Here is a 12,166-nt window from a genome sequence, read left to right on the forward strand (position 1 = left end):
TGAATTTCAGAAAGCTACCAATATTGCGAAATCAAAAAAGAGAGGATTATAAGACAGGCAACTCATATAGGTCTGAATGCGAGTACCGTAGCCAGAGTCAAAGAGTAATAGGAACAAGAAGGGACTTTGAGTCGAAAACTTGAGACTGGAGGAAAGGAAATTTCAAATGACGCAGAAGATGTTGCACTGAAAGTATAGTATAAAGTATACCATTAGCAAATGCATAATCTATACAACATGTTTTGAAGACGCCACGTTGTTTAGTATTTATTTGGTAGACATCAATAGTGAACATTTTCAGTGAATTTGTAAACATGGAAAAAATTGATCATCGTTATATGATATAATCCTTTCATGTGAAAAATGGATGAAACTTGGGCTCATTACTTCACACCCGAAACAAAAGAACAATCCAAGCAGTGGACCGAAAAGGGAGACCTAACTCTAAGGAAGGAAAAGACCGTTCTATCTTCAGGCAAGTTCATGGCGTCGGTTTTTTGGAATGCGCGTGAGATAATTTTCATTGAATTAAAGTTTGAATTGTTACCTCATGCACACTACTATCCAGATTTAGTCCCCTCAGACTAGTTTTCTGCTTCCAGACTTGAAAAAATAGCTCGGTGGTCAAAGGTTTATGGATAATTTAAAGAGCGTGACGATTCTTATTATTGAGCACCGCTGGGAAAAGTATATGGAGCCAAAAGGAGATACGTTGAAAACTAAATATATTTTTCCCAAAATTCTTGTATTTTCTTTTTTGGGCCAGGTAGTTCTGGGACTATCCTCGTAGTATGAACTAACACGACTTTCAATATTCTTATACTATCGCTCTGTTTGGTGATAAAATCGAAAGACATCGCTTTACCTTATTTGCTTGTAGATCACTATGAATATTTTTCCTAATATCCAAGGAACACAGTTTTTGACCAGGTGTGTATATCAGCTCAATTTCTTCCAGTTTGATGCCGAAAGATGAAATAAAAGGAGTATTTGTTGTTATAGAGACAACGGCAAAAAGAGATTTTTTAGTATAAGTGAGTGATGGACTCTCCAGAAAAAAAAACAGATACTCAAGCATACCTTTTAACGAACAAATCCGCTGAAATGGTAAAGATTTACCTGAGTCGGCTGAACTGAAAGGGTTAATAATTATAGTATAATGAAATTTTTTTGTATATACTCACCTGATAAATTGATATTGGTAAACATGGCAACAAATGTCAAATAAATTTACACAGTTAAAAAATTGCATAAATCTGTTTCAAGATTTGTATGCTATTTCAATAAACAGAAGTGTATGCTTTTAATATTCAAAATCTTTGAAACACGTGTAATGAATCTCAGTTCTTCAATTGACTTTATTGTAATTTTTGTTTCAGGAATCTCCTCTGGACAGTCCAAAAAAACCAAAAAAATAGCCTAGTTGTTTCTAAACTATATTGTTTTTATTTAAATTGATGAATATACATATTATACATATGGATTAAAACATGTTGTCGGAAATGGTCGAGTTATATTCAAACTGATATGTTTCCAATATTTGGAACGAGCTTTTATAGACTGTTGATTAATATATTGTTGTACATTAATGAAAACAGTGAGATATATAATAAATAATTTCCCGTATATTTAAGGACAAACACGAACTTTGTTTATTAATACAAAAAATTATAAATATTTTCAATATAATCAGGTTTGTTAACAAATTTCAAAAAATTAACTGACCTTGGTATATATTTTTATTTGAAATTGCTTTTACAAAGGCTTATGATGAATCTATTATCGAAATCAGTGATAATATGGTCGAAAATCAACGTTTCCAGTGGAATTTCGTCAATTCTGAAATAAAGAAAACTGAGATGATTATTTAGATTATTTAGACACTACGATCGTTCACCATCTCACCACAAAGTTATTATCGTGGTAAAAATAATATGGAAAAACCGTAATATACTATAAAAACAGACAAAAAACTGAAGGAATAGTTATTATATTATTAATGTTGCTATTAACTCCCTAATTCTTCAAAATCTGTAGATACTAGTAGTAGTTAGTTTATATAAATCATCTTGATTTTAGCCGTCTTCTGTTTTAAAATTAGTTTTTTTTTCATAATTTTTGAAAAACATATAATCAGAATAAAATGTATATTTAATCATATAATAGATATATTTTATTTTGATAATGTTAAGAAAAGCTCGTGAAATGGGTCCTTAGGATGGCCCTGTCCAGCTACAAGGGAATTTTTGAAATTTGGCGAATTCGCGTTGCGTGTTTTATCTGTTTTTTCTATAAATGACGGACGCGCCTTTGATGAACTTTTTATTATAGAAGTTGGTTTATTACAGAATTTCTTTCAAATAATTTCTAGAAAAGTCTTTTTATTTTGTTTCTTTTTGCTCTGGAACTTTGTAGAATTCTATTTGTGGCAGTTTATGTAGCGCAGTAATTGATCCCACTTCTAATGGAATGGTTTTCGTATTTATCAATAATATTTCTATTCGTGAGGTGAATTAATAAACACTGTTTCTTACATTCTTTATTTATTTACACACTACACTCAACTTATAATAATTTACTTATTAATATCACTTAAATAATTTCAGCGATCACTTTTACTAATTTGTTATTCTCACTCCGATTATTTATTGAAAACTAACCACCTGCGCTACATAAACTACTAAAAATAGAATTCTACAAAGTTCCAGAACAAAAAGAAACACAAGAAATAAATAACTAAACTCTCCTAGAAATTATTTAAAAGAAATACTATAATAAACCTCCTACTATAATAAAATCTTCATCAAAGGCGCGTCCGACATTTATAAAAAAATAGATCAAAGGCGCCGCGCGATTGCGCTGATTAAAATCCCATTGTATTTGGACACGGCCAGCCTAAGGACCCATTTCGCAAGCTTATTCGTAACAATAAAAACTGAAAGTAGTCAATACGTAAAATTCTTATCTGTCTCAAAAATTATAGAAAAAAAAACTGATATTAAGAAAAAAGATCTAAAATCAAGACGATTTAGGAACATAAACATATATAAAAGATCTAAGAAATAAGAAATTAAAGTAGTAGTTAGTTATATATATAGCTTATAACCTTATACCCTAGGCTGGAAATTCTTCCTCATGAAGTAGTATTTGGCCTCAGTTAAAGTATATACAACTGATACTCAGCTGAAATAAACAACTAATATTTAAATTTACCTTTATACGAATCGATAATTAAAAATCGAGAACAAGATGAACAGCTTGTACTAAATTGTAGAAAATTATCAAACATAATCCTAAAAATCAATATAAATCAATAAAAAAAGTCTTGGCAATAAAATATTTATCAAAAAATCGCTCTCACTGCATATTTAGAATCAAGCAGTTAGATGGTATGAACAGTAAGCTTATATATACTATGCTAAATAAAAAAAACGGAAAATTAGTCAGAGAAGGCTGAGTTGCTACTTTCAGCTATGTTGTAGCCAATGGTTATTGGTCCAGTGGTTGGTAGTCTAGCAGCGACTTGCATTGCTGATGTATGTGTGACTCAGCAGCTGCAGCGATGTGGTAAAAATACAATAAGAATCTAGAATACGGGGTGAATAAATAAAGGAAGGGTCAGATGAAATAGATCTAGATACAAGATATATTATAAAAACATAACTTACCAGAGAAGAGGAATCTTAAAATAAAATTCTTCTACTTACATAGATTCAATTGAAGTGGAAAATCAAGGAATTACTTTGTTATGGAAGTGACTATACAACAAAAGTGACTACCAGTACAATAACTATTAATTAATGTAATAGAAATAATATTAATGATGGATTTCAGCTGTCTTACCTCCCTTTATGTTAACCTTAGTGATTGGAAATTATTGAGACAAATTTAATAAGTAATGCACACTAATATTTCTCACTAAATCATTATTTTTACTTAGGATTCACCTTCATTCTAGTTTAATTCAACAACTTGTTTACTTGTAGTAACGAAATGTTACATGACCAGCATAATTTGGAAAAATATAGTACTACAGCAGTATATCCACCATACTGTACTATTTAAACTTTAATGGAGATATTGGGAGAACTATAACCTCCAAAATATTGGCATTTAGGTATAGGTAACATTGTATGAAAAATATGAAGTATTTCTTAAGGATTTCAAAAAAAAGTATCAAAGTTGATCAATTTCATAACAAAGTTGATTATATTTGTTGAAAAATGAAATACCTATAATATAAAATCAGTAGCAAAGTAAAATTTATGAAAATTGGGGGAAGCCGTTTCAGAAATAATTGATAAAACTAATAGTTATTATTAATATTAAAAAATATTGTTAAAATTTCGATGCATTACAGCCTACGTTAATGAGGAAATGTTTAAATATTATACCAAGGTCAAACAGTTCATCTTATTTTATATAAAAATAGTATTATAAATATAATATTTCAACATTCCATTACTATAAAATGTGATATTTTCAACTAACATACTTATTAAAATGCATGTATGTAATAACCAAATCAATTGCAGTTAAAAATCCCAATGTAAAGATTATCTTTTAGTCGGAATTACGGGATAAAGATAATAAACTCAAGAGACGTCCACTGAAATTTGATTTACGTAAATCCGCCAACTTCAAAACTTCTAATTGTCAAATTTTCGATCATACTCAACATAGGTCCATCCATCATTGTTTTGCAAAGAGAAATCAAAATATCTCAAAAAATAATAGTTTTAGACATATGATATGCTCGAAAAAAAGTTTGCTAGTGATAATTTTCGATACTCATTTGAAAAAACCAAGAAAATAATGTATTAGTATTTCGATTCACCCTGTATTAGGTTTAATGAATATTAACGAAATAAATAATTTTCCAAAATTTTTACTACTAGGGCCGCAACAAATCTTGATTCTCTAATTTTTCTTACATTTCACAGGGTTTTGAACTTGTTGCGATTTTTATGGAAAATTGGTCATAACATTCTAAATACCCCGTAGAGCACATCACAACTCTATATTATTGTATTGGGAAAGTCAAGCTGATTCGGAAGATGCATTAAAATATAGGGTGTTTAATTTTTAAAGAATGTAAATTTGATATTGCACAGTTTTCTGGAACAGATTGAAAATTATTTTAAAATGTTGAGACTAATGATTGCTATAATCCCTTAAATTTCCAAATTGATGTCTCAAAGGACAAAGAAGGCACTGAAATTAATCAAACTAATCAATCACCCTGTATAACCAACTAATATGAATATTTTCAAATATTACCATTATTTTTGAATGCTTCATGCATTGTGGAACTGAGCTTTGCTTAATAATTTAAATGGAAAATATTAAGCATGAAATTATGAAAAAAATAATATTTCAAGTTCAATTGTTTAATTTTAAATAAACATATTGGAGTGAAATTTCATGAAGACAACAAATGTTGCATGAAATAATTGATAAGTTTTCTGTAAGCACCGGAGAAATGGTTATATAGTGGACTAATAATAATATTAAAATTAAATCAAGATTACAATGGAAGGGGGACAGTAGGCACACTTCTCGAACATTAAAACTTAAATCATGAATTTTATTCAAGTTTTCGTTTATACCTAATTTAAATAGGGATAAATAGGTCGTTAAACATAGTAGTACGTAAATGTATCAGTCTCTGGCATGGAGCCCTTTAATTGTCTCTAGCACTTCAACGTAGTAGCTATGTTGTTTGAATTATTATTTTCTAAATTCATAATAACACTAACTAGTCAGACATTCACTTCTTTTTCCCTCAGACGTATTAAAAATAAGCAAAATAAACCATGTTCCACTAAAGGTTTACGTATATCTGCAAAGAACATGCGATCCTTATGTCATCTCGGATAGTGTCTTCAAAAATTAGGATATTTATCAGGATACTGTTCTGGATTGTTCGACAGAAACTGTACTCAACCTCTTTTACATGACAGCTTTCAGTCTCTGAGACTGAAAATATATAATTAAACGTAGATAAATGTAAATTGAAAAAGCCAAAAACACACTTTCAAAACACATCAAAATAAAAAATTGAAAATATTTTTAAAAAATAAGCTTAAAAATTGTGAAATTTGTTTCGATATAAGAAGAAAATTCGCAGGGATAGTTTCTAAAACATATTTGCTGAAAAAGAAACTTTTTCCACACGTGAACGGGATTTAACCTACGACCGGCGAATTCGAAAGTTGACGCGTAATCCCGCTCGTCAGACGAACGAAAATTAAAGTGGTGGGATATACTAACAGTAATAAACTCTAAGGAGAATTACAAATTATCAAAAAAGCTCACAAACCTACATACAGGTGAAGCTAATATAACCGTCTTAAAAATTTTCGTTATTTCAGATAGTTATGGTAAGCATGAACAAAAATGAGAAAATTGAGGTGATTAAATCGATTATTTTTGTAATTATGCTCTCTCCTATATCTGCAATGCTGGTTAGCTCTTGCTAGTCCTGAGATAACCCCAGATATAGAGCGCCTTGCATATTTTCTTGGAATAACTCATTTATTTAAGTATATTCCTATGCCGATTGGTTCTAAAATAGAGTAAAATTTATTATATCATTCTCAGTATAAATTCGCCAACGCAAAAATATTTTTCAGCTGTCAAGTTTCTCTCTTTCAATAAAGAAGTAATAAGATGGTTATTTATGATACCTGTTGAAACCTTTTTGAGATAACTGAGTCTATGTTCAATCAATGAATTTTTATTTATAAGCGGGGATAATAAAAAGAAAGAAACAATGAAATTCAACTACCTTGAAGTTGCAAGGTAAAACATGAACTCAAGCATTAAAATATCAAGGGTCAATAAATATTTGAAAGAAATAATATAGAAGAAAACAACATAATGAGTACACAAAGAAAATTGACAAGCTACTAAACATGCAGAGCATTTTCTATTTTCACTTATGCAACGGAAACAAGATATTGGAGAACGTAAACGAATTTGAAGAGATCATGTCGAAAAAATGCAGGAATAGAGATAGGCAAAATTGGCGGTAAAAACAGAAACCAAATACACGGAGACCACTAGACATAGCACCAAAAATATGGTATGAAAGCTGGAGCTTAACGTCTAAAGAAGAACTTATGAGGCTAAATATTCGGAATTGAGCAGCACAGATTCCTGTTAAAATGAGAAGAAGCCCCCGTCCTTTGCATGCCAGTCCTTGAAAACCTGTGGATAACTTTTTAATAACAGCTTCCCAAGGGCTTGTGCCCGTTCACTATTTACTCAAGTCTCGTCGAAGCAGTAAAATTTTCTTTACTTAGGTGGTTTCTTTGCCAGATATTCATTTCCGGTGTTTCTATAAATACCGATTTTTTGCAATACTTTAAAGAGGTAACGTTGAGTTTGTGCATTTGTCTGAGCATGATTAATTATATCGCTGTCTTTGATTGCAGAAATTATCTTGTTGACAGTCGGAATTTCGTTAAAATTAAAATTTGTTAATTTATCTAATTTAATTACGTTCTTTGCAACCTACAATTCTTTAAACAAAGGACGAGGACAATCCTGTCATACTTTTACGCCTACTTGGTGCTATCGCTTGTGAAAATGTCTTTTTTTACACACTCTCTGTTTGTATTGAAATCCTAATTGTTTACGACCACATTTCAATGCATTTTCATCGTGCCTGATTAAATGTCCATCTTTATTGGATAGACCCTGAGAAATATTCACCACAATCACATTGTAAAAGTAAAAATATAATTGTTTATCCAATTTTTGTAATATTTGAAAAATACCTGAAATGTGTAATAAAGAAAAACACAAACAGATATCAAAATTTCAATAAATCATAAGAAAATCTATGTTTTATATGGCGATAGAATAGTTGACTAATTTCATTTTTAGTTTGTTGGAGTTTAATTATATTTGTACTATAAGTATGGCAATGGCGGTAATAAGAAGACATTGAGATATTGGGGATTTTTAACTGCAGATGTTTGCTATAATTGTTATCAATATTAATAAACAGAGTTTGTAGAGAAGAAATCCGTCTCATAAGATTTATACAAGATGTAAATTGAAAAAAATAATAATAAAGACAAAACATGACTTATTACCTACTCATTAATAATTTGTTAAAATTATTTGTTACAGCTTGTTTTCGGCATTCAATCGCTTTAAAGGTACATTTTTGTAAGCACAAATTATATGTTTATACACAATTTTATCATATTTTTAATAATATGTAATATTGAATACTCAATAAACGGCAATTTGCTGCTAAAATACGCTGTTTTACTATTACCTTAAAAACGTACATTTTGGTAATACTATGGAGTGTAGAGAAGGAGTAACAAACATCTCTTATGGACGGTACGTTTAAAATATGGTCTGAATTCTGTAGAGATAATATGTGGCGCTGATTGTACTATGGAATTGAGATCTGAAGTTAAACACTTACTATATCTGAAATTAGCTTCAGATTCTATATACTAACGAAAATAGAATATTATGTAGGTGTTGAAAAGAATTAAACAACGTTTAAAAATATTAAAAAAATAGTAAAAAAAGAATACAAAAAATCATGGTGAAAACTTGTTGTATTTCTGGATGAATAAGTGGTTCTTTAAAAGATCGTGGAATTCGTTCATCTCAAAATATAAAACAAGCAAGTCTCTTTGGAATACCAAAGGTAAGTCATGTTTGAATCTGTTAGAAATCAAAATTCATTCAAAATTGATATTTTTATATGACTATAACTAGTATATTAGTTGCTAATGAAGTTCAATATTTTATTTTTATGAACCGAAATATTTTTTTTTATTATTCTATTATTTTTATTGATCTAATTATATCGCTAAAAATCGGATAAAATTCAATATTTTATTTTAATCAACCAAAATGTTTTTTTATACTATTTCATTATTGTTACATGATCCTACTTTTTTTTCATATTAGAATATATGTATTATCTAAACCAAATAAATAGCTAAATAATAAAGTTAATTTAACGAGATTCTGTTTTGTTAATCGTTTCATTATTTTAATACTACTAACTAAAGCATTGCTATACAGTTATTTTCAAATCAGCGCGTAAAATTCAAGCGAATACCCTCTATAATCAGCGCCACCTATTTTCCCATCAAAAATCAGCTCACATTTTTTAACCCAGAGACGTTCCTCCTTCTCTACACTCCATAGGTAATACGGTTATCGATAAAATATTTCATAACCAAATTTTAATTGCTATATTGGTTAATAAAAAATGCCTTCTATTAATACGATCTCATCAGTCATAGTTTTAGTTTTTAATTGTGGTATGAAACAGAAAAACTACTGATTATGTCCATATCTCCTTTCAGCTCCATACATTTTTCCTAGCAGTATTCAATAAATTCTATACCCTTTTTAAAATAAGAATCGTCAAACTCCTGAAAATATTCATTAACTGCCGACATCACCTCTTCATTTTTGGAAAATCTTTGATCACCGAAATAGAAAATATCCCGATGGGGCTAAATCGAGAGAATTAATTCAATAATTTTGTGAGCTGGTGGATTGTCTTGAAACAACACTTTCTTCTTAGCCAAATGCGGCCGTTTTGTTTGATTTCTTCGTTCAAACGTTGCAATAAGTTCGCGTAATACTTACCGTTGATAGCTTTTCCATTTTCAAGATAGGCAAGGAAAATTGTGACGAACCTACGTTTCATCCATGGCTATGAAACTGCTCAGAAATTCGGCTTTATTTCTGTGAAACATTAACAAACACTCGGTGGAAACATTTTCACGTCGTTGTTTTCGGTCCATTGTGAGCAAACGAGACACTCATCTTGCGCACAGCTTTCTCATATCGAAATTTGCGATGTATATTAACTGAAACGCACTTTTTGAAATATCTACTATGTCTACTAGCTCGCATACTTTCAGTCGACGATCATCCAGTACTACTTTGTTGATTTTCTGGGGGCGTCACCTCATTTGGCCCACCATTGCGGTGCTGGTCTTCGCAGGTCGTACGGCCTCATTTAAACTCTTCTACCCAATATTTTACTGTTGATAACGAAGGAGCAGACTCACCCAGAGTTTTATCTAGTTTTTATACTGGTTGGGCTAATGCCTTTCAAATAAAACTATTGTATCACATAACGATGTCCAATTCCTTCCATGTTTACAAATTCACTGAAAACTTTCACTATTGATGGCTGCCAAAAAATACTTAACAACGTGGTGTCTTTTAACTGTAACATATGTTGTATAGATTGTTACAGTAGTATTTTTGAAGCAACTACCGCTATCTTTAGGTCAGGCCCGGTACTTCTCGGACCATTGTGTAATTTTTTTTCATACTTTAAACAATATTATTTGTCATCGACTTATTAAAGGTTATGGACCAGCCCTATCGATTTTAAATCGATTCCAACTCAGTGCAAGTGAGACAACATAAGAAGGATGGAGCTAAAGAGGGCAAAATAAAAAGAATTTATACCTAAAGACTGGAGCTTTAAACTGTGGTCTTCCGAACGAAATAAAACGTAAGAGATTGGTTGAAGACGTAACAGGCTAACAATTTAAACAAAAATGTAACAGGCATAAATGTTGTGATCGGGGGTCGTGGTTAGTAACAGTGTTGCCAGATTACATATAATATCAGATTTTAATATTTATTTGTCGTTCCTGATGAATAAAAGGTTAACATAATTTGATAATTTCAACATTATTCCAAAATCTTTATGCAATATTTTAATCTCTTCAAATAAAATCACATTTCTACTTTGCGCTATCTAGTCTTGTTATGTGTTTGATACAGCTATGGAAAGGCTAGTAGACATTCTTTGGTGATTCACACGAATAACTCATTAGCACTTCCTGAGAAATATAATGGATTTATATCAGGCCACTTTACTAGAAAAGGTTTTGCGAATATAATTTACGATTTTATAAGCGTTATTATATGAATAACACATCCTAAATTAGACAAGTTTGGGTTGAACATGGCGGCTACTCTCATGTCTCGTTCAAGCTACTGTACTAGAAAATAGTTTGTAGTGCCATCTAGAAGAGTCCGGCAGAAGTCTAGCAAATATGGTAAGTTTTATTAGTGAATCTCCTAAAATACTTTCTTCAAACAGTTACGAGGTTATAAAAGCGCCTGCAGTTAAATAACACCACTCTACCTTATGGTAAACAGATACTAGGTGTCGCTTCTTCTTATCTTACATATTCTGCCTTCTTCTTCGTGCTGTGTATAGACATCATTGCCTGTTTTTCTTCACATCATTGCCTCTGCTCAGTCACCTGGGAGGTTGTCACTCCATCTTTTCCTAGGTCTTCCAAGGCTTCTTTGTCCTGCTGGTGATTTGTCCCTTGATATTATCACAATTCGTTCTTCCGTCATGCGGTCAATGTGCTCATTCCATTTTATCTTTCTCTCCAGTACCCAGTCATTGATGTTATCTACCCCGCACGTTCGTCTTATGTTTTCACTTCTTTCTCTATCCATTAGTGTTCTTCCCGCTATTCTTCGAACTATTTTCATTTCTGTAGTCTCCAATATCCGTTTCGTTTATTCTGTATCAATTGTATAAAATTAAACAAAAAGAGATTCCATTCGAAATAGAGAACCGGTTATCTTCTCAACCCAATTTTTTATTATTTTATCGTTTTTTGCCTCATAATAATGATGATGAGGATAAGTTACAACTGATATGCTGCCGTTACGAGGATTGCCTACTTAAGTTGAGAGATATGGCAACACTGATGTGAATATGTCAAACCTGACATTGCCTTCTTAGTTTGACATTTTTAATGGTGAATGTGTCATCATACGAGTGCTATTTGAGTTGTTTACAGATACAAGAAATATTCATTTTGGTTAAAAAATGGAAAAAATCGCAAACGTTTTCGTGCGATGCCATTCTATGACGTGAATTAAACCAACAGCAGTGTGCCGATCTTTTCGAATTTAATCGTGGTCGCACTTCGCTGCAGGATGAATTTCGTAAAGGTCGTCTAAAGTCGGCAGTTTTGCCGGAAAATATCGATGCTGTACGTAATTACGTAAATTGATATTGCAAGATCGTCATGTGACATATCGTAAGATTGAGGCCAACTTGGACATTAGTTCTACTCACATACATTTAATATTGCAAGAACATTTGTCTATCAAAAATATTTTT

At 31.1% G+C, this 12,166-nt stretch overlaps 1 protein-coding gene across 1 annotated transcript in view; it reads left to right on the plus strand.

Moving 5' to 3' along the window:
- Positions 1-8,274, plus strand: part of LOC130451640 (potassium voltage-gated channel subfamily H member 6) — a 280,003-nt gene extending 271,729 nt beyond the window's left edge. The window contains exon 25 of the mRNA XM_056791206.1: positions 1,380-8,274. Coding sequence (XP_056647184.1) covers positions 1,380-1,418 — 39 coding nt within the window. The 3' untranslated portion in view covers positions 1,419-8,274. The remainder of the gene's footprint in view (positions 1-1,379) is intronic.
- Positions 8,275-12,166: the final 3,892 nt, after the last annotated feature.

The sequence above is a fragment of the Diorhabda sublineata genome, chromosome 1 (genome assembly GCF_026230105.1).
Source record: "Diorhabda sublineata isolate icDioSubl1.1 chromosome 1, icDioSubl1.1, whole genome shotgun sequence".
In the NCBI taxonomy this organism is placed as follows: Eukaryota; Metazoa; Arthropoda; class Insecta; order Coleoptera; family Chrysomelidae; genus Diorhabda; species Diorhabda sublineata.